The sequence below is a fragment of the Girardinichthys multiradiatus genome, chromosome 7 (genome assembly GCF_021462225.1).
Source record: "Girardinichthys multiradiatus isolate DD_20200921_A chromosome 7, DD_fGirMul_XY1, whole genome shotgun sequence".
NCBI lineage: Eukaryota > Metazoa > Chordata > Actinopteri > Cyprinodontiformes > Goodeidae > Girardinichthys > Girardinichthys multiradiatus.
This window is the reverse complement of record NC_061800.1, coordinates 5,453,949-5,475,100: the sequence shown is the minus strand read 5'-3', so window position 1 is coordinate 5,475,100 and position 21,152 is coordinate 5,453,949. Positions and strand designations below refer to the sequence as shown.

At 42.5% G+C, this 21,152-nt stretch overlaps 1 protein-coding gene across 1 annotated transcript in view; it reads left to right on the top strand.

Annotated features, from left to right (window-relative positions):
• plcl1 (phospholipase C like 1) overlaps positions 1-13,768 on the top strand; it is a 152,990-nt gene extending 139,222 nt beyond the window's left edge. The window contains exons 10-12 of the mRNA XM_047371494.1: positions 5,719-5,794; positions 6,145-6,254; positions 13,097-13,768. Coding sequence (XP_047227450.1) covers positions 5,719-5,794; positions 6,145-6,254; positions 13,097-13,294 — 384 coding nt within the window. The 3' untranslated portion in view covers positions 13,295-13,768. The remainder of the gene's footprint in view (positions 1-5,718; positions 5,795-6,144; positions 6,255-13,096) is intronic.
• Positions 13,769-21,152: the final 7,384 nt, after the last annotated feature.

Here is a 21,152-nt window from a genome sequence, read left to right as displayed (position 1 = left end):
GTCAGCTACATTGTTTGCAATAAATGTGCTGCTGACTCTTGTTTGGCGACTAATGCTAATTATCTTCATTGCTGGGCCTGCTTGTGCCACCTGGTGTAGGACAGACAGATTTCTAGTATCCACCACTGACAGTAAGTGTGGGCGGTAAAAAAAATAATCAAACAATCTGTTTCTGTCATGGTTTTGTTCAGATGTCTGACTCACATGCACAAATGCTTTCATGTGACAGGAGAAAGTTTTAAAATATTTATTGAGCATAGAATGAATATGAATGTACAGATCTTCTTGGTCTGGGACTGTCTGAGAAAACTGGTCAGCAGAGCCACTAGGAGGAGAGAGGCAGTGAACGAGGAGAATAGTTATTGAGATGTTGTATATCAGAGGAGAGTGGGACGTAATGTGCGGAGAATGAAAGGGGACACCAGGGAGAGTAAGCGGGAATCCAGGGTGATTGGTTTGTGTGGCGGTTTGTAAGGTTTGATGGCTGGAAATGGTAGATAGGGCGGCCAGGGTGAAGATGTGAGCTTTGGAGGGCAGACAGGTTTCCACTGGAAGTCTGGTTAAAGAGGAGCCTCGGGCTGCCAGCCGTGGAACAAAAGCCAGAGATTGTAGTCTCTAATGCAAGACTTGTAGAGGGCTGAGATCTAGGAGCACACTCGAGGAAAGGGTTTGATCTCAGAACTAGAGGTCACCTTGAATAAAGGAGAAAACAGAGAAGCTTATTCTTCAGGAACGACACAGAGAGTTACACTGGAGCACAGGGGACTTGGATTACAACATAGGTTAACACTCAAGCGACGAAGGACTGGCAGCCAGCTCCTTTTATACAACAGCTGATGAAGCTAGGAAACAGGTGTGTAGAGGCACACCAGCTCATATCCACCTAGCAGCAGAGTAGGTTGGCTGCGCCCTCCAGTGGCCACCCAAGGAGAAATACACCAACCAACCACACAAATACAAACACCCAAGATTCCTGACAGTTTCTTCATCTTGATACAGTATAGCATGGGGTGTACATGTAGTATTTGTGCATTACTATAAGATGTCAAAATTTTTCTGTCTAAACAGCCAGTGGTGAATATTACTTCTCTGTCCTTCTCTGCCCAACGTTTGGCTCTGGCTAAGACATTCCATCAGTGTGAAGATAAAAAAGATCAAATTGCACGGAAAAAGACAGGAGAAATGTTAGGCTCACTAGTGCAATTGAGGGAAAGGGGTAGCTCTATTGATAGAGTTTGTTTTTTGGTTTTTTTCTTTGCAAAACTCTGGGTACAGATTGAGGCACAACCAAGTCCTAAAAATCTTTTCTGAACTCATTAGCAGAAGAACTGAATTGGGGAAAACCTATCAAACCTTTCACAGGAGCAGTCACACTTGTTGGATTTGGAAAACAGTCACATTCTTTCAAAATATGTCATACTGACCTTAGGAAAAATTCTAGAGAAGCTAATCTTGTTATCAACTTTGGGAACAGGTTGGAGAGTAAAATGTCTCCTAGAGAAGGTGGGTTTTAAGGAAATGAATGGTCTGTTCTCTGGTCAGAGTATATATCAGTTTAAGCATTGATGGAGAGAAAAAGGAGGACCACTGAAGAGAGAGACTTTAAAACACCAAAAACACAAGTTTGCCTACTGTGAGACAACTTTTAGTTCACACTAGGTGAACTGCAAAGGAAACCCTAACATTACAAACAACTTGCTATATGGTAAAACCAGTTCATACAAGTCTGAACTGGTAGGATAAGAAACCACAAGAAAGCAAGCTCTGTCCACCATGCCATACCACAGTTTGAACAGTGAACATGCAGACTCAAAATTCACAGTGCACCAGTGGACCTGATAAAAGTTATTAAAAGCAACTGTTTAATCAAGTAAAATGTTGTGATTTAACCTTGCAATAGTCTGTGGAAATCTAAGTAATGCATGATAGTTCATTCACCTGTCCTTTAACCATCTTTAACAATTTGTGCAGTCCTTTACCACTTGTACTACAGCTGCCAGATAACAGCTGAATAAACTTTCGGCCATTCACAGAAGATATGTGTCAGCTTCCTCCACACTGGTCTGAAAACCCTGCTTTCAGTGCAGCTTAGTCATCAGCTGTGAATTCTGTTTTCCCTGTCTGGTAAAAGGGAGGTGTGACATTATTGTGAAGAGTGTGAATTGTGTTAAAACAGCGTTTTTGCTTTTTAAAGTGGTGTAGTGTATGGAGAGCCCCCATTACCCCCACCTTGACAGTCAGTTTTGAAGCAATTCCACAATAACTGATATTTTCCAATAATGTCAAAATATGGATGGTTCTTCCAAATGGAAATCATTCAATCAGTTTGACACTACGTTTAAGGATTTTAAATGTGACTCTTAAAGTAGTGAATTAAAAGAGTAATGCAAACGATCTTTAGTTACACTGTGTTAATTTAAAGGAATACTTTGGATATTTTGAAGTGTGAAGTAGGTTTAAGTCATAATCGTCCTGCCTTATTTCTTCCTGGAAAAAAATTCAGACCATACCTTCAAGGTGCTTATAATCTTTTTTTAAAAACAGCTGATAAACATAAGAGTAAAATAGAACATTTATGTATGAATGACGGTCACATCAGCCTTTTTTCAGCATAATTTTCAAGACTTGCCTAAATTGCACCCTACAGATAAATGGAAACAAGTAATCTGTTCTACAGACTGCCATTTATGCCAATCAAGCCAGTAAAGCCCCTATAATTTTACTTTACTTTGGGGTCTTATAAACACCTAATGATGTTGTTTTCTTCATCTGCCACAGCAATCTGATTAGAAGGAGTCACTTTAATTAATGACAGCCTTGGAATTCTTTTGAATGAAACTGTGGTCCCACCAAATGGAATGAATCATGTTTTTATCATGCCATTTTAACTTACTAAAACACTTGTTTTTGTATGTGTTTCTCATTTCCCCATGGCAGACAGCTGCAATTCTTTACATTTCTTTACTTTTCCTCCGTTTTTGTTATTGCTTGATTAAAAGTGATTTGTTTTGATCATGCAACAGTTGCTTGGTGGATTATTTGCAAAATCTGTTCACTTCATAAAAAATATATTTCAGCGTTTTCAGATTTTGTTGTTGTAAATCCTGCACCAGTGATGGCCAAAAACATGTTCACATGCATTTACATTGTCCTCAGGCATTAAACGTGCAGAATGACAATGAGCAGTGATTTCCTCTGTCTCCCTCTCACACACAGACACATACACACACACACACACATGCACACACACACACACACACAAAAGGAGACAGTAAGCATCTGATGAGTAAACCTCTCAGAAGGGTGAAGAGGTGTTTTCTAAAAGTGCAAGTGAAACCAGTTGTTGCTTTGTGACATTGGCCTGCTGGCTTCACATCCATCACATCGACACTTACACTTACTGTTAACTAAACAGCTATAGTGTGCTGTCCAAGAAGAGGAGCGCTGTGTGTGTAGGTGTAAATACCCGACTATAGGTGGGAGAGACTTGGCTGCTGCAGGAAATGGATGGAGTGGGAAGAGGTGCAGCTGACAGTCTCCCTTTGTGTGTGTTGTGTGTGTGTGTATACCTGTGCCAAAACTAAGTCTGTTTATTTCCTTCCACAAAACTCAGTTAAGGCAAGGTGACTGTATTTATATAGCACCATTCATACACAAGGCAATACAAAGAGATTAGAGTCTGACAATGTTTTTTAAGATGATAGTAAGCTGATTTAGTGACAGACTTTATGTGGTTGTAAACATTTTGATCTAGTTAGAAAATTACATCCAGTTTCCTTGCATGCTCTGTGGTTTTAAGCCCAGCCAAGTGCTGATGTCTCCAAACTTTTGGGAATAAAAACAATAGTTTTTGTCTTATCTACATTAAGCAGGGGACATTCTGACCCATCTATCTACTCACATTTTGAACACACTGATTTAGTGAGTGTAGTAGACTAGGGTGGTGCTGTAACACAAACATTTAAAGTTGTGTGTCATCAGCATATATACGGTAGGAGATACTGTAGTACTCTAGTACGTCAGGGGGATCATATACTGTATCTTATAAAAATGAGTACACCCATCTGAACCCAATATGTTTATCTTGGTCTCATCAGACCACAGGACATGGTTCCAGAAGTTCATGTCTTTAGTCTGGTTGTTATTAGCAAACTGTTTGCAGGCTTTCTTGTTCATCATCTTTAGAAGAGATATTCTTCTGGGACGACGGGTCGACCACCCTCCCCTTCAACAACTGCATCAATGCAGGCAGCACTCACAGGTCAATTTTCAGTAGACAATCTCTGAATATGATGCCAAGCACATGCACTCAGCTTCTTTGGTTGACCATAGTGAGGCCTGTTCTGAGTGGAACCTGTCCTGTTGAACTGCTGTACAGTCTTGGCCACTGTGCTGCAGCTCAGTTTCAGAGTGATGACGATCTTCTTACAGACTAGGCCATCTTCATGTAGAGCACAGGTGTCAAACTCTAGTCCTTAAGGGCAGGTGTCCTGCAACTTTTAGATGCATCTCTGTTTCAACACACCTGAGTACGTACTTGTGCTTCTGACTCTTTTGAATCTAACAATGGTTCACAGACAACGGGCTCACATGTTGAGTTTCAAAGAACATAGAGGCCTACTAATGGCGTAACAGGGAAATAACACTGTTTTCACGTTTCCACTACTGCCGTGTAGACAGTGATGACAATTAAAACATTGTCACGTAGATGTTAGGGGCCCTGAGTCGTCTTCAAGCTTGGTGTGTTCACTGATCAGAGAGCTATCTGATTTTTGACTTTGCCAGATCTAGGTTGATCAAGCTAGTTGGCCTATTTTAGTAACCAGCCACTGTCTTGGTGCATTTCCAATTTACATAGTTACACAGATAAACAAATATAGTAAAACCTTCTAAGGAAATGATAAAGACTATCCAGATGCTTAACAGATATGATGTTTTGGATCATTGTCCTGTTGCAGGCAAAGTTTCAGCTGTTGAACAAATGGTCTCAGATTTGACTCTGCTTCAGTATCAACCCACTGACTGCAACGTGGCTATGCCCTCTGATAACTAAGCAAGGCCAAATCATCGAGCCTCCACCACTGTGCTTTACATTTTCTATAAGGCGTTTTTGCTGATATGCTAAGTTTGGTTTCTGGGAAACATGGATCTGTTTATCCTAGCCAAGCATCTCTACTCATTGGTCTCACTGGTAAATATGACATTATTCTAGAAGTCAAATGGTTAGTTCAGATGGAACTTCACAAACCAAAATTGTTATACGTAATTATTTAGAGAAGAGGCTGTCTTTCATGAGCCCCTTAACCAAGCCATACTCGTTTAGTCTCTTTCTATTTCTGCTGTAATAAACCTTCCCATTTATCATGCTATCTGAGGCCTGGAGAGTTTGACATGGAGCTCTTGGTCAGGTGCTGCTAACTGAGTATATCTTCTTGTCTGCTTCTTGCAAACACACAGAGGCTCCTTTAAAATATAGAAACAGTACAGGTTTTGTTTAATCCCATGCATTGTTGTTCCTCTAATGCTGCATTATGGCATGTAATGCCTGGTGGGGATGTTTTTAAATATGCTTTTAGGCACTAGTTTCCATGTTAGTAGTGGAGAAAAAGAAAAATTGGTACTGATAATTTTCACATTCCTGATCAATAAAACTGGTCCTTAAATTAACATGAAACAAACTCCTGTGAGCTCAACTTTGCTCTCTGTCCTTCTGTTCAGATGATCACTGCCCAGAAACAGCTTATTGAGAACGCAGACAGTGTTCAGGAAAGGATCTACCAGGTGCACAGAGAAGGTAAAGTCTGAAGAGATAAAGCACTGCATGCAGCAACACAAGGAGGGAGAAATGACTGGAAACACTTTAGGTCATAAATGTAATAACTACTCTGTTGTACAGAACTGCAGGTAACCCTGTGTGAGGCAATGAACAAACCAGCCAACAGCATAAGGACTTACTTAGTCAGCAATGTAATTCTAAACCCACTCACTGTGTTGGATTACTACTGACCTTTGAGGGCCAATGTAAATGTGAAAAACATTAGTTGTTTGCTAATGCAACACATCAGCAAGGCATGCTTCTGACATGCAGTTTCTGTTGATTTTTGTCATCTCAACGGCTGCATCATCTCTGTTCGTGTTTGGCAGGAATGGACCTCCATGAGGATCTCTCCCGGCTCTGTGAGAAGGAGGGACTGAAGGGACGGAAGTTGAACAAGGCTGTGGAGAGTTTCACCTGGAACATCACTGTGCTCAAGGTACCAGAACACAAACTGGGATGAAGGGAAACTCAGTTTCAGTGGTGGACTTGGTGCACCAGGTTAATACATGCTAAATACACAAATGTAACGCTTTGTTAAGCTTCTTCCCCAAACATAAAAAGAGTGAAAAGGTAAGTTGCCAGCAAGTTAATAAATCCACCCGCAGGGAAATGTTCCGATGTTCCCGGCATAGCAACAACAGTGATGTCAGTACATGTGTGACCTGTGACAGTCAATGGAATCCCTGAACTGCAATGAATGCTGATAGGTGTAGTTTGACCAGCCCTTTTTTGCGGTAGAAGATGGCCCTACACCATTCATCATTAACTGAGTAGAGAGAGCCTAGGGGTTGTAGCCTAGGGATATAGTTGTACTGTATGAGGAAGTCCAGTGTGATACATAAGTATGTGAGATTGGTCCATGACATGAACAGGGACAGCAACACAGGGGCTGTAAGCATAGTTCTTTGAGAATTCTATATTTGGCTCCAGCTTCTCCCAAGCTGATGCATAGGTCTGTAATCATGATTTGGGCTTGATCAAAATAAAATCCATATATGTTAAGCTAAGTACATGTCAAACTAAGTTTTCCCCTGGGGACATTCTGAATTGGCAGGTGATAAAAGTTTCATTTCTACTGTTTAAAGTCCTTTTTTATGATTTGCAACCACCTGACCTGCAGGCACTGCTGGTCAGGTGGTTGTCAGTTTGTACAGTCATGAGGCCTGCACACCGAACAAAGTGACATCGCACTCAAAAAACCTATTTGTGTTTATTGCATGCTGTGGGCAGAAACGGTTTACTCTGTGCCATAGAAACGGCGAGCTGGACGGTGCGCAAAGTTCAGCACAACGCTGCATGTACTCCATATGCCGCTGCACTTGCCGTGGTCTAAGTTCAGTTTGGTTGAGCTTTGACTGCGGCGCACTGCCACATACGTTCGTGGGGCCAACAGATACACAACATGTTACATAGACACCAGTAGAGTATCATGTTCCCAGCATCTTCTTTCCACCCTGTCTTTTCTTTCTCAGGGCCAGAACTAGCGCTTGTTTTTTTTAGCATGTTGGAAATACATCTTTAACTGACAAAGAAAGAGCTTCCTGCTTGCCAGTTGATGTCATGCCCACATTCTGTAGGAGTCTGCACACTTCTGAATTCTGAAAAACCTAGGGAGGCTTTGTGGAGCGCAGCGGGTCAGAGCCTTATCAGTTTGAGTCGCTGGCTCAAGGCGCTGACCCAGCGATGCCTGAGGCTGGTTCTGTCGAAGCAGTGTAGGACAGAATCAGTCCAGTTTCTCAGTGAAAAAGCGATGATAGCATCATTGCTAACATGGGCTAAAGTTCAAAGTGTCATGAAGGATGATTTTACCTACACTTCTACTGCCCTCCCCTGCGGGGCTCCTCAGTGCTCCAGTCCCACTTTATTTGCTGCCATTTGGTGCTATTTTCTATTTCATTTATGCTGATGACTGTCAGGTCTATTTCCCTTTAAAACATAATGGTTCTGTTCAGCCTTTCCTTGATTGTCTTGTTAACATAGTCTTATTATCAGAGGATGGATGACACAAAATGTCCAGAATTTTAATGAAAAAAGAAGGAGGTTATGCTTTTTAAATACAGTGGTTCCAGCTGTATCCCTTCCTTTGACTTTCTATGGAGTTAAATTTGTCTCATTATTATTCAATCAAACAAAAAACTAATCTCAATCCAAAAAATAATATTCAATCAAAAAAAACTAATCTCAATCAAAAAATATTAAGTTGTGATCAAAACTTTCAGAGTTGTAACGATTTTTTTTTTTTTTTAATGGAATATTTTATTTTGGGGAGAAAAAAAATAGTTTGATAAAACTTTTTTTGATTAAAATGACTCATTTTTTCTCACAAAGAGAAAAAAGTTATTTGCAAAACATAAACTTTTATTTGCGCATGTCAAAAATCTTTGGTTACGAGTCTCGCTTTTTTGGTTTTGACGCTCTCTGTTTTTGGTTGAACTCAACGAATGTTGAGTTTTGGAAACATGAACATCCTGGGCGGGGCCTAAAGACGAACGCTGTAAGACGTTTCCCTATTGGTTAGCGCTGACTAAAGCAGCAGACTCTGATCCCCCGCATCTCTGAACTTCTGCTCGAACTGCAGGGCTTGCAGCGTCGCTTCAGTGAGGAGACATCAACTGTACAGAAGAAAACTGCGGTCAAGTGAGCTGAAAGTCAGAAATACGCGGTCACGCCAGCCGACACCAGCTCTCTCTTAAAGATTAGCGTCGGGCATCCAAGGTGTATTACGGTAATGGAGCAGAAAGGACCCGATCCTGGCAACGGTTGAGAACATAAGAGGAAAACAGGTAAGTAACCTACAGAACATTTATATTAATTACATTTTTACAACTTTCACATTCATGTTTTATGTAAAAGAATAAATATTTTATATTTTACTGTACAGTTTTGGAGAAATATCTTGTCAAAATACCTCAAAATGCTCAACCATTATATGCATTTGTCCTACTTTCAGGAATTTATTTCTCCAAAACCAAGAGAGGTGACAACACAATCTCTTCAGATTTTATTAGAGGGTTATCTATATTATAACCAGAATTAGTATTTCATAATTTTACTGTAAAGGTTTGGAGAAATACACAACTACCCCAAGTGTAGAATAAAACAGAATCTATGTCGGGCAGATGGCATCCCATAATCCTGTGTGTTGTCCTCACAACCCTTGATACTTCCTTCCTCTCCTGTGCAGTTCCCTCACCACACTGTCATGCTGAGACACAGAGTGCTTTCCACCGTGGCCCTGTAGATATCTGTAAGCAGCTGAGGAGATGAAGAAGAGTTGTTGTTTTACCTTCTTCAACAGGCGAGGGGCGTTTCCGGTCCAGGAGAGGTCAGAGGAGATCTGGATGCTCTTGCACTTTAAGTTGTCCAGACCACTTCCCAGGATCTCATCGACCTCACCAAAAAGAAGCGTTTGTGGTACTTTGTTGGGGTAGTTGTGTATTTCTCCAGAAACCTACAGTGAAATTATGAAATACTAATTCTGGTTATAATATAGATGACCCTCTAATATAATCTGAAGAGATTGTGTTGTCACCTCTCTTGGTTTTGGAGAAATAAATTCCTGAAGGTGGGACAAATGCATATAATGGTTGAGCATTTTGAGGTATTTCGACAAGATATTTCTCCAAAACTGTACAGTAGAATATTAAATATTTATTCTTTTACATAAAACATGAATGTGAAAGTTGTAAAAATGTAATTAATATAAATGTTCTGAAGGTTACTTTTCTGTTTTCCTCTTATTTTCTCAACTGTTGCCAGGGTCGGTGTCCTTTCTGCTCCATTACCGTAATGCGCCTTGTATGCGCGACGCTAATCTTTAAGAGAGAGCTGGTGTCGGCTGACGTCACCGCGTATTTCTGACTGTCGGCTCACTTAACCGCAGTTTTCTTCTGTACAGTTGATGTCTCCTCACTGAAGCGACGCTGCAAGCCCTGCAGTTCGAGCAGAAGTTCAGAGATGCGGGGGATCAGAGTCTGCTGCTTTAGTCAGCGCTAACCAATAGGGAATCGTCTTACAGCGTTCGTCTTTAGGCCCCGCCCAGGATGTCCATGTTCCCAGGACTCAAAGTTCGTTGAGTTCAACCAAAAACAGAGAGCGTCAAAACCAAAAAAGCGAGACTCGTAACCAAAGATTTTTGACATGCGCAAATAAAAGTTTATGTTTTGCAAATAACTTTTTTCTCTTTGTGAGAAAAAATGAGTCATTTTAATCAAAAAAAGTTTTATCAAACTATTTTTTTTCTCCCCAAAATAAAATATTCCATTAAAAAAAAAAAATCGTTACAACTCTGAAAGTTTTGATCACAACTTAATATTTTTTGATTGAGATTAGTTTTTTTGGATTGCATATAGTTTTTTTGATTGAGATTAGTTTTTTGTTTGATTGAATAATATTGAGACAAAGTTAACTCCATAACTTTCCCCCTTTGGCCCCGCATGAAAAATGCATCATCACTAAGGTGTAAAAATGAACCCAGCCTAAAACTTGACACACCTTTCAACGCTGTGGTTAAGTCCTTTTTGTTTCAGTTGAGGCAGCTAGAGACACTGATCCATGCTTTAATCACCTGGATTATTGTAACTTTTTTCATTGTAGTCAGCCAGGCCTCCCTCTCATGTCTACAGCTGACACAAAATGCTGTTACACAATTTCTAACTGGTACAAGCAAACGAGAGCGCATAACTCCAGTTTTAGCAACCCTTCACAGGCTTCCCATTCAGCTTCTAATTCGTCTGAGCTGCTTCCCCATTACCTCCGTTCGCATGTTCTTAGATAGGTTAGCCAGATGCTTTTGACTGTCCGCAAGATGTTTTATAAATCCAGAGGAGACAGAGCCTTTGCAGTTTGGGCTCCTAAAATGTGGGATGAGCTGCTGTTGGAGGTCAGGCAGGCACACTTTTTCTTCTTGGCTTTTAAATTATAGTGACTTATCATATGTGTTTTAATCTTTTACTTGTTCTATGTACATGTACACTCTTACATTTTCTATTGCTCCTATATATTAACTTATAGTTGTTTATTGTTTAATTCCTTTTCTTGCTTACATTTTTTTGTACAGCACTTTGGTCAGCTGCTATGTTGTTTATTAAGTGCTTCAGAAATAAAGTGGTATGGTACGGTACGGTATTCTTGGCTGCTTCTCTGATTAATGCTCACCACAATAATGCACTTCTCTGTGTTGGTCTATCCCATAAAATTCACAACAGGAGAAATTGTAAAAATATTTTTTGAGGTATGAATTCTATTCCAAGGCACTGTAATACCAAGAGACAGATTGAAAACAAATACTGAAAAATACTGAGATATGGAGTGGCTCACTATTCAGAAGCTGGTGTAAATCAAAATCACTGAGGAGTGAGAGTGACAGTTAGTCCTTCATTTCCCTTCTGTGGAAGCATAGAGCTGCTTTTGGTTATTTCTGTCAGATAAGTGTGAATCGAAATTTGTGAAGTTCTCTTTTAGATGCCGTGGATGCTGAAAATACTGCTGTTCATGGCATACTGATATATCCTCGTTTTTAGAGCCTCCAATAAGCCTCCTCTAATCCAAGTCCTCCTTCCGTCATGCAAGTCCTCCTTCCGTCATGCAAGTCCTCCTTCCGTCATGCAAGTCCTCCTTCCGTCATGTGCATTTTAGGAACTGAGAAACTCATCCAAATATTTAGCTTGGATCCAGATATCCAGGTCACTGTCATGGAGACAGGGGAGAGAGAAGGAGACGCAAACTGAATTAGAAAAGGAGCTTCCTTTTGGGTTCAGAAACAACTAGCGTGCTACCCCCAAGTGGTTGCAAGCATAGTGAGTCAGTACATGATAAAGTAACATCTGAATGCTTTTGCTGAAGACAAATAGCACCACATTATACCCTTTATAAACTTTATATTCTCAAATATCTTTTATGGAGATTTTATCTAATAGACCAAAAAAAAATTGGTGCATACATGTGGCGTAAAAATGATGGTTTTAAATTTTTTTTTACAAACAATCTGAAAATTGTGGTGTTCACTCTGATATGCAACCAATACCAGCCACACCACATGCTTTCAAAAGTGGTCTAATAAGTAAAAATAGTCCCCATGTGTGTAATTTAATCTCAGTTTAAATACAGCTGTTTTGTGAAGGTTTGTTAGAGAACATTAGTGTACAAACAGCATCATGGAGACCAAGGAACACAGCAGACAGGTCAGGGAGAAGGTTGTGGAGAATTTTAAAGCAGGATTAGCTTCCAAAACAACATCCCAACCTTTGAGCATTCCACAGAGCTCTGTTCAATCCATCATCTGAAAGTAGAAAGAGTTTGACGACAAAAAGAGCATCAATCAGAGAAGCAGCCAAGAGGTCCATGGTAATTTTGGCAACGCTGCAGAGATCCACTGCAGTGATGGAAAAATCTGTTGTCATTACAACTCCTTTATGGATACATTATGTGGTCTAAAGTACGCAAGTTTTCCACAAGCTATATAAGAGACCCATCAAACATCTGGAAGTAGGTGGTCTGGTCAGACCAAAAGTGAACTTTTTGCTCTACATGTAAACCACAATTTGACAGAAAACAACGCTATAAGTTATTCTGAACACACCATCCCTATAGTGAAATGTGGATCATCATGCTGTCTAGAAGCTTTTCTTCAGCAGGGACAGGAGGTTTTTGAAGATGGATTGAGCTAAATACAAGGCAGTCATGGAGAAAAACCTGTCTGAGGCTGCAAGAGTCTTGACACTGTGGCAGAGATTCACCTTCCAGTAGGACAACGACCTTTAACCTACAGTCAGACTTACAATGGAATGGTTTAGATCAAACCATAATAATGAGTCGAGTCAAGGTACAGGCCTAAGTCTGATACAGAATCTTTGGCAAGACTTAAATTTTTTTTTACAGCACTAGAGGCCTTTATTTTTCTAACAGTAGGCAGGCAGGAAATAGGGGTGGAGAGAGGGGCAAGACATTTGGCAAGGGTCTCCTGGTCCAGGACTCGAACCCCGGACAGCCACTTCGAGAACTGTAACCTCTATATATGGGTTGCATGCTTAATCCCTACACCACCAGCGCTGTGCTTTAAATTGATGCTGACAGAAGCTCTCCATCCAATCTGACTCAAAATCACGTGTCATTTTACTTCCACTTCCCAGTTATGGACTACTTTGTCTTGGTCTGTCACATAACATTCTCATAAAATACATTGAAGTTTGCGATTGCAATGTGACAAAAAAGTTAAAGTAGTACAAATAATTCTTTACAAGCAAAGGTTGAGTCAAGTATCTCTTTGTTTTGTTTCAGGGGCAGAGTGACCTGTTACGTGGAGCTAAGATGGACTCCCTGGACGCCCTGCGACAACTGGCTCTGGCCTGTGAAGCCTGTGGACTCACCTCCTCCCCCTCCAACTCCTCCAACAGCTTCTCCACGGCCGAGCTCCACTACTCATCCCAACCCACGTCAGGGAGAAGGAGCAGCACCCACGGCAACGGGCGCATCTGACACACTCACCAAGAAATGTATAAAAAGAAAAGTGGGAGGAGCCTGTTTTTTTTTTCTTTTATTTCCGGCAGAGTTACCCTTTAAGCAGTGTAGTGGACTGAAGCCTTATTGTGGTGGTAATGGTGCAGCCAGCAGAGAGACTCATGGATGTTTGCAACAAAAGAAAACTTTGGTGGCTCATCTCAGACTGTGATTCTGCAGGATTTCCATCATTGGAAAGGAAAGCAGCAGTATAGTCAGGGCCATCATTGAACTGAGGCAGAACAGAAGGAAATGAATGTAGAGCAACCTCCACATTTCAGCTCGTACCTGTTTGTTTCACTGTGGTGTAAATGTGAGAGAGACGAGATTGAAGAAGACTTTTGGTGTTTCTCCACTCATTCACTAACAAGTTTTATTGTTCTTCTGCTTTTGTTGTTAGATGTAACTGCAGTTAATTGTTAATATCAAGAACTAAAGAGTTGGTAAAAGCAACAGGTACTGACATTGACATTAACCTTCTCCTTTATCGGCACAACTACGCTGTTCTGATAGGATTTAAGAAATGTGTTGGTATCTTTAAAATTAAGGCAAAGCATTTGAAAAAAAATGAGCTTCAGGTTTACTGTGCCTTGCAAAAGTATTCATACCCTTGATACTTTTTCACATTTTGTCATGTTACAACCACCAAGTGCATTGTGTTTTATTGGGATTTTATGTAACAGACCAACACAAAGTGGTACATAATTGTCAAGGTGAAGGTTTTTAAGCTGAAAGTGTGGTGTGTATTGGTACTCAGCCCCCTGAGTCAATTCATTGTAGAACCACATTTAGCTTCAATTACAACTGCAAGTCTTTGGGGATATGTATCTAGCAGCTTTGGGTAACTAGACTGAACTGGTTGTCTATTCTTCTTTGCAAAATCTCAAGTCTCAAATCTTTTACAGCCCCAAATAGATTTTCTTCCAATTTTTACTGTATTCAGGCCCATCCATCTTTCCATCAACTTTGACCAGCTACCCTGTCCCAGGTAAACAAAATCTTTCCCACTGCATGATGCTGTCACCAGCATGTTTATCATGTGGATGGCATGTTCAGGGTTATGTGCAGTGTTTGGTATCAGAGTAAAGAAGAATATAAATGCATACATTTGCAAGGCACTATAAATAATCTCCTGTTGTAAGCTTTATGTAACATATCAGGAATCACTCTGAAATTTGCTCACAGGCTCTGAAGGCATCTTCTGGCCTCTTTGAGGATCAGTCCGCCTCTTCATGAAATCAGTTTACACAGTTAGCTGTTCTCAGTGATGAAATGCAAAAAATATGGGGCAGTAATCTGAGAGCTGAGTCAGTACTCCAGAGCTACAAATCTACTACATATCACCTCCTCCTGTGTTTTTGGATGCAGGTGGAAAGAAATCCTGCAGCAATAATTAGTCGAAAGCAAATTGATGAGCCAGCGTAAATCAGATTGGTTTAATTAATGAGTGATAAAGAACAAGAATTCTCAGAGCGGATGTTTCTTTAAGCCAACGTAAACATGTGCATTGTTTTAATATGGTATCTTTTATACTCTTGTATTGTTATACTTATACCAAACCTGACTAAAGTGATGCTACACAAAAAACAGGACCAAACTGACCTGCTCAGAAATACCTCTTTGAACCTCACTCTGACTCTCGTCTCTGACCAAATGTTCATCACATGCTAAAACAAATAAGTCTTAAAGAAAACAACATGAGCAAGGTTTAGTTGGTGTAGCTGAAAATATTCAATGTTTGGACATCCGTCAAGCCGGTGGCATTTAGAAGCTGGCAAAGCATTAAAAGAGCTTGTTTTTAACCCCTCAGCTCAAATAGGCATCCGGGACGGTTGGACTGTATCATCTGAATGACGGCCGTCTTCCCAGCCTCACACCTGCCGCTTATCTCGAGGCTTCAGCGGGCAGAGACTGAGTTGATGTGCTGACTCACAGCCACACATGACTGACCTGATAACATTTGTGTGACTGTCTTTCTATGTGTGTACGTGTGTGTTTGGAACAGGAGGCTGATTAAAGCAGAAATCACATAATAGAGGCAGAGCAAAGGTGACAGGAGGAAAGAAGGCAATGGAGCTCACACTGGATTAACTTCTGCTTCCTCGTATGCTTCTGCAGGTGGTCTTGCAGAGCTTCATAATTGGCTGTGAGCTGTAGACACAGTGGCAGCACCTGCTGGATCTGGTCTGTTAATACCATCCTGATTCACTGGAGGCCTTGGGGTGTGTGTTAGTGCAGCTGCTCTCATGTCCATCATGATTTCTGGCTAGCAGTCACTGGCGGGTTTATTTCATCTTCGACCCACTGAAACCAACAAGTGTTTGGAAGATCTCCACTGCCCCAGAGAGGCAAGATGTGGCAGCTTTCCAGAATGATAGGAAACTTCTTTATCTCACATGGAGCTGATCGTCTGTGATGTTAACTTTCCACATTCTGCTGGAGGTGCCTGCTTGCAGAGAGAGAAATTCACCACCGTCTGAGGAGACGCAGGAAAAATGGAGGTCATTGAGTTGGCTTGTCTGGAGTTGGGTTGAAGTAATTAGAAATATGGGTTGCTCCTCGTGGGACCCGGCCGGGCCAAGCCCGAACGAGGGACGCGAGGCCATCCCCCAGTGGGCCCACCACCTGCAGGGGGAACCATGAGGGACCGGTGCAAAGAGGATTGGGCGGCAGACGAAGGTGGAGACCTCAGCGGCTCGATCCCCGGATGCTTAGGCTGGCTCTAGGGACGTGGAATGTCCCCCCTCGCTGGGGGGGAAGGAGCCTGAGCTTGTGCGGGAGGTCGAGAGATATCGACTAGAAATAGTCGGGCTCGCCTCCACGCATAGCGTGGGCTCTGGAACCCAGTTCCTTGAGAGGGGATGGACTCTCTTCTACTCTGGAATGGCCCACGGGGAGAGGTGGCGGGCTGGAGCGGGTCTGCTTGTCGCCCCCTAGCTCAGCCGTCTCGGGTTGGGGACAGGTCTCTGACTGTCGTTTCGGCCTATGGGCCAAGTGGTAGTGCGGAGTGCCCGGCAGTCTTGGCGTCCCTGTCGGGTGCTGGATAGTGCCCCTTCCGGGGACTCCATTATTCTGCTGGGGGACTTCAACGCCCACGTGGCAAATGACAGTGACACCTGGAGAGGCGTGATCAGGAGGAATGGCCTCCCCGATCTGAATCCGAGTGGTGCTTTGTTATTGGACTTCTGTGCTAGTCACGTATTGTCCATAATGAACACCATGTTCAAACATAAGGGTGTTCATCAGTGCACTTGGCACCAGGACACCCTAGGCAGGAGGTCAATGATCGACTTTGTATCATCAGACCTTTGTTTTGGACACTCGGGTGAAGAGAGGGGCTGAGCTGTCCACTGATCACCACCTGGTGGTGAGTTGGATCTGCTGGAGGAGGAGAAAGCTGGACAGACTTGGCAGGCCCAAGCGCATAGTGAGGGTCTGCAGGGAACGTCTGGCGGAGCCCTTGGCCAGGGATGTATTCAACTCCCACCTCCAGGAGAGCATTGACCAGATTCTGGGGGATGTTGGAGACATAGAGTCCGAGTGGACCATGTTCTCCGCATCTATTGTTGATGCTGCTGCCCGTAGCTGCGGCCGTAAGGTCTGCGGTGCCTGTCACAGCGGCAATCCCAGAACCCGGTGGTGGACACCGGCAGTAAGGGACGCTGTCGAGCTGAAGAAGGAGTCCTATCGGCTGTGGTTGTCTTGTGGGACTCCTGAGGAGGCTGACGGGTACCATGAGGTCAAGTGTGCGGCAGCCCGGGCGGTGGCAGAGGCAAAAACTCGGGCCTGGGAGGAGTTTGGTGAGGCCATGGAGAAGGACTACCGGTTGGCCTCGAAGTGATTCTGGCCAACCGTCCACCGCCTCAGGAGGGGGAAGCAGTGCTTCGCCAACACTGTTTACAGTGGGGGTGGGAGGCTCCTGACCTCAACTTTATCATTATCAACATTATCGGGCGGTGGAAGGAGTACTTCGAGGATCTCCTCAATCCTGCCATCATGCATTCCCTGCTGGAAACAGTGGCAGGAGCCTTGGTGTTGGACTCTTTCATCACCCAGGCTGTAGTCACCGAGGTGGTTAAAAACTCCGTAGTGGCAGGGCTTCGGGGGTGGATGAGGTCACCCTCCCTGGGAAGGCCTACGCCAGGGTATTTGAAAGGAGAATCCGGCCGATAGTCGAACCTTGGCTTCAGGAGGAACAATGGACCAGCTCTATACCCTCTACAGGGTACTTGAGGGTTCATGGCAGTTTGCCCAACCGGTCCACATGTGCATTTGTGGACCTGGAGAAAGTATTCGACTGTGTCCCTCGTGATGCCCTGTGGGGTGTGCTCCAGGAGTATGGAGTCGGGGGCCCTTTATTAGGGGCCATCCGATCTCTGTACAAGCGGAGCAGGAATTTGGTTCGCCTTGCCGGCACTAAGTCGGACCTGTTCCCGGTGCGTGTTGGACTCTGGGATGAGCTGCTGGGATGAGGATCAGCTCCTCCAAGTCCAAGGCCATGGTTCTCGACCGGAAAAGGGTGGCTTGTCCTCTTCAGGTTGGAGGGGAGTTCCTGCCTCAAGTGGAGGAGTTTAAGTATCTCGGGGTCTTGTTCACGAGTGAGGGAAGAATGGAGTGGGAGATCGACAGACGGATCGGTGCGGCTGCCACAGTAATGGGGGCGCTGTGCTGGTCCGTTGTGGTGAAGAGAGAGCTGAGCCGAAAAGCGAAGCTCTCGATTTACCGGTCGGTCTACATTCCTACCCTCACCTATGGCCATGAACTTTGGGTCATGACCGAAAGAACGAGATCCCGGATACAAGCGGCTGAAATGAGCTTCCTCCGTAGGGTGGCCGGGCACTCCCTTAGAGATAGGGTGAGGAGCTCGGCCATCCGGGAGGGGCTCGGAGTAGAGCCGCTGCTCCTCCACATCGAGAGGAGCCAGTTGAGGTGGCTCGGGCATCTATACCGGATGCCTCCTGGACACCATCCTCGGGAGGTGTTCCAGGCCCGTTCCACCGGGAGGAGGCCCAGGGGACGGACCGGGACATGCTGGAGGGACTATGTCTCTCGGCTGGCCTGGGAACGCCTTGGACGCCCCCCGGAGGAGCTGGAGGAGGTGTCTGGGGAGAGGGATGTCTGGGTGTCTCTGCTGAGTGTGCTGCCCCCGCGACCCGGTCCCGGATAAGCGGAAGACGACGAGTACGAGTAATTAGAAATATTAAATTAGAGCCAATTTTCAGAGTTATTTCTCAGTGTTTACAGAGAGGAAAGTGAAATCCAGTCTGAACATGACTGAGAGGGAGCTCAGGGTTTCAGTAGTGAGAGGCGCTGAACAACAGAGCCACTATGATCCAAAAACATTCAGATCTGTTTTTCTATTGTACACTCAAACAGTGTGGTCCCACAAAAGCAAAACTTTTCAATGTGCCTCATTATAGACATGCACCAATCAGTGGTGGATTTCTGATTTTGTTTTTCATAAAGCTTTAACCTGCTGATGCCAGTTTTAACTGATAGGAGAGAGCAGTCGTTGTAAGACAGGGTTTTATTATTTTAAACCATTTATAAAATGATTATAGAGTTGACATGTTAAATTGTTATTAGCATTCTAGACTAGCATTACAAAAACAGTATCTGGCTGTTTTCCATTGAGAATGTAGATGCTCCTAAAAGGCTGCCAACATTTCCAAACAAAGCAACTTTGTTTAAAACATTCAGCCTTCCTGTTATCTGCTGAAAACAGTTCCATGTCAGTTCACTAATAGAGGTTGCCCATGGGCGACATGCCGCAGTCCATTCTGGAGACTTCATCAGACCCGCTACTAAGCAGTGTACATGTAGCGGTCGGAGAGAGATGGAAGAAAAGAATATTCAGAAAATGCAATGGACTGGTGTATTTTTAGGAAGAGGTGTAATAAAGCTTTTAAACTGGTTGGATCAGTATGATATTCTAGCAATTTTAACTTGTTCTACTAGCTTTTTACAGTTTTGTTGCATTTTGTTTGTCTAAAAACATACAAAATTAAATCCAGCATTGTATGTGTTCTGATCAGGCACTGTTATCCATGGTTGCTCAGCACATGAGAACTTAACTCCATATGAAAAGCAAAAAAGTAATAATTTCATAAAAAGATGATTCTAATGTTTATTAGTTTGCCTTGCTACAAATTTAATGAAGTTTTGCAAGAAGCAACTATTTTGTGGAGAAATGCAATTTGCTCACCATCACACTGAAGTGCCACAGTGATGGTAACTGTGCATCTAACAAGGTGTGCCTAATGCAAATGCTGATGATAAACTTGAGATTAACTCAAAAATGAGCAATTTTGGCACTGGGATTTTAACCTTAGAATACCTAAACTTTACACTTTATCTCATGTTGACACTCGGATCTGCCATAGTCCTACACATTATTCAAGGCTAGCGTAGCTAGCGGTGTGAGTGAGTGGTTCAAGACTGAAACATCCTGTTATGGCAGACAGCTCCATTTTGAAATGACCAGTGCCCATCGAGGTCTTGCTGTGTTATCAGTTCAAAAATAAAGCTGACACACTATCGTAGAAAAATATAGTCTTCTTTTAAAAAGCTTCTAATGATTTTGTGGACTGATCGGAAAAAGATCAAAGTTTCAACCAGCCTGTCACCAGTCACTCTTCAGGGCTGATTAAGTTGAAAAACGGCTAATTCTGGCCCTCAACCAATTTCTGGGTGAATCTCTAGTTTTATGGCTTTCACAGGCTGTCTACATACATTTTCCTACTTTTTGTTTTACCAATAAATTGACTCTGACTATGAAACTACCAAGCTGACATTTTGTTTGCTAGGCCTAAATTACTGAAAAGAGCTTGTTAGTACAAAAATGTGCAGCAAATAGCTCAGAGGAATTCGAAATTATTTCATCATAGCAGTAGAGTTCAGTTGTTTTCATGCTAGCCCACAAGATTTAAAGGAAGGTTCTGCATATTGCTAGCTCTCTAGGACTTTCAAACTCTCACACACACACAAGCTAGCACATATACACTTGCAGGCACATATCTTTTGGCCAATTAGATGTTCTCTTTGCAGTATTTTTGATGGAAAAAGTGTGGTCTGCTACTGAGTGCATTGCTTTTCTGCAGCGGTCAGTGAGTATATTACTTTGTTTCTTCTGTAACTAACTGCTGCACCCTGATCCCTGAGGTGTGCTCCATCTCACCTTAAATCTTCATAAGTGCAGCAGATTGGTGTAAAGTTGTGAAATCACTCAGGTTTATTTTACCCATTGAGGTTCCTATCAGTGGGTTTGTTGTGTCTCCATTATTGACGGGCAGTGTTCACTTTTCCTCTTTATTGTTGAAATGGAAGGTACATGTGCATGCATTAAAGACAAGGGAAGTTTACTCTATAGCACTATTTATACCTCACAAGAAGTACTTTACAGAAGCAAGGAACTACATTAAAATAATTACTTTGAATTTAAGGCATACCATTGAAAGACAAAAGCAGTAAATGTATGGTCAGAAAAATGTAATCTCTAAGAACTGATCAATCAATAAATTAATAAACAGATAAATAGGCTCTTAACAGCAATAAACAATAAAGATCATAGTTCTGACTGAAAGAAGCCATCAGTTTCTGCAGATCTTCTGTTTTCATAAAGTTTGTTCCAAAATTAATTAATTAAATACATTTTTACCACCAAAATTATTAACTTACGTCTTTTTCTGCATGAAAAAAAAGGAAATTCTCACTCTTTAATTTTATGAAGACGATTATTGGGCTACTGTAGATCACTTCTGCAGTCACACAAAACTATAAAGCTGTTTGTCATCAGTATAGATAGAGATGCAATATTATTACTAAACCTAGGAGAACT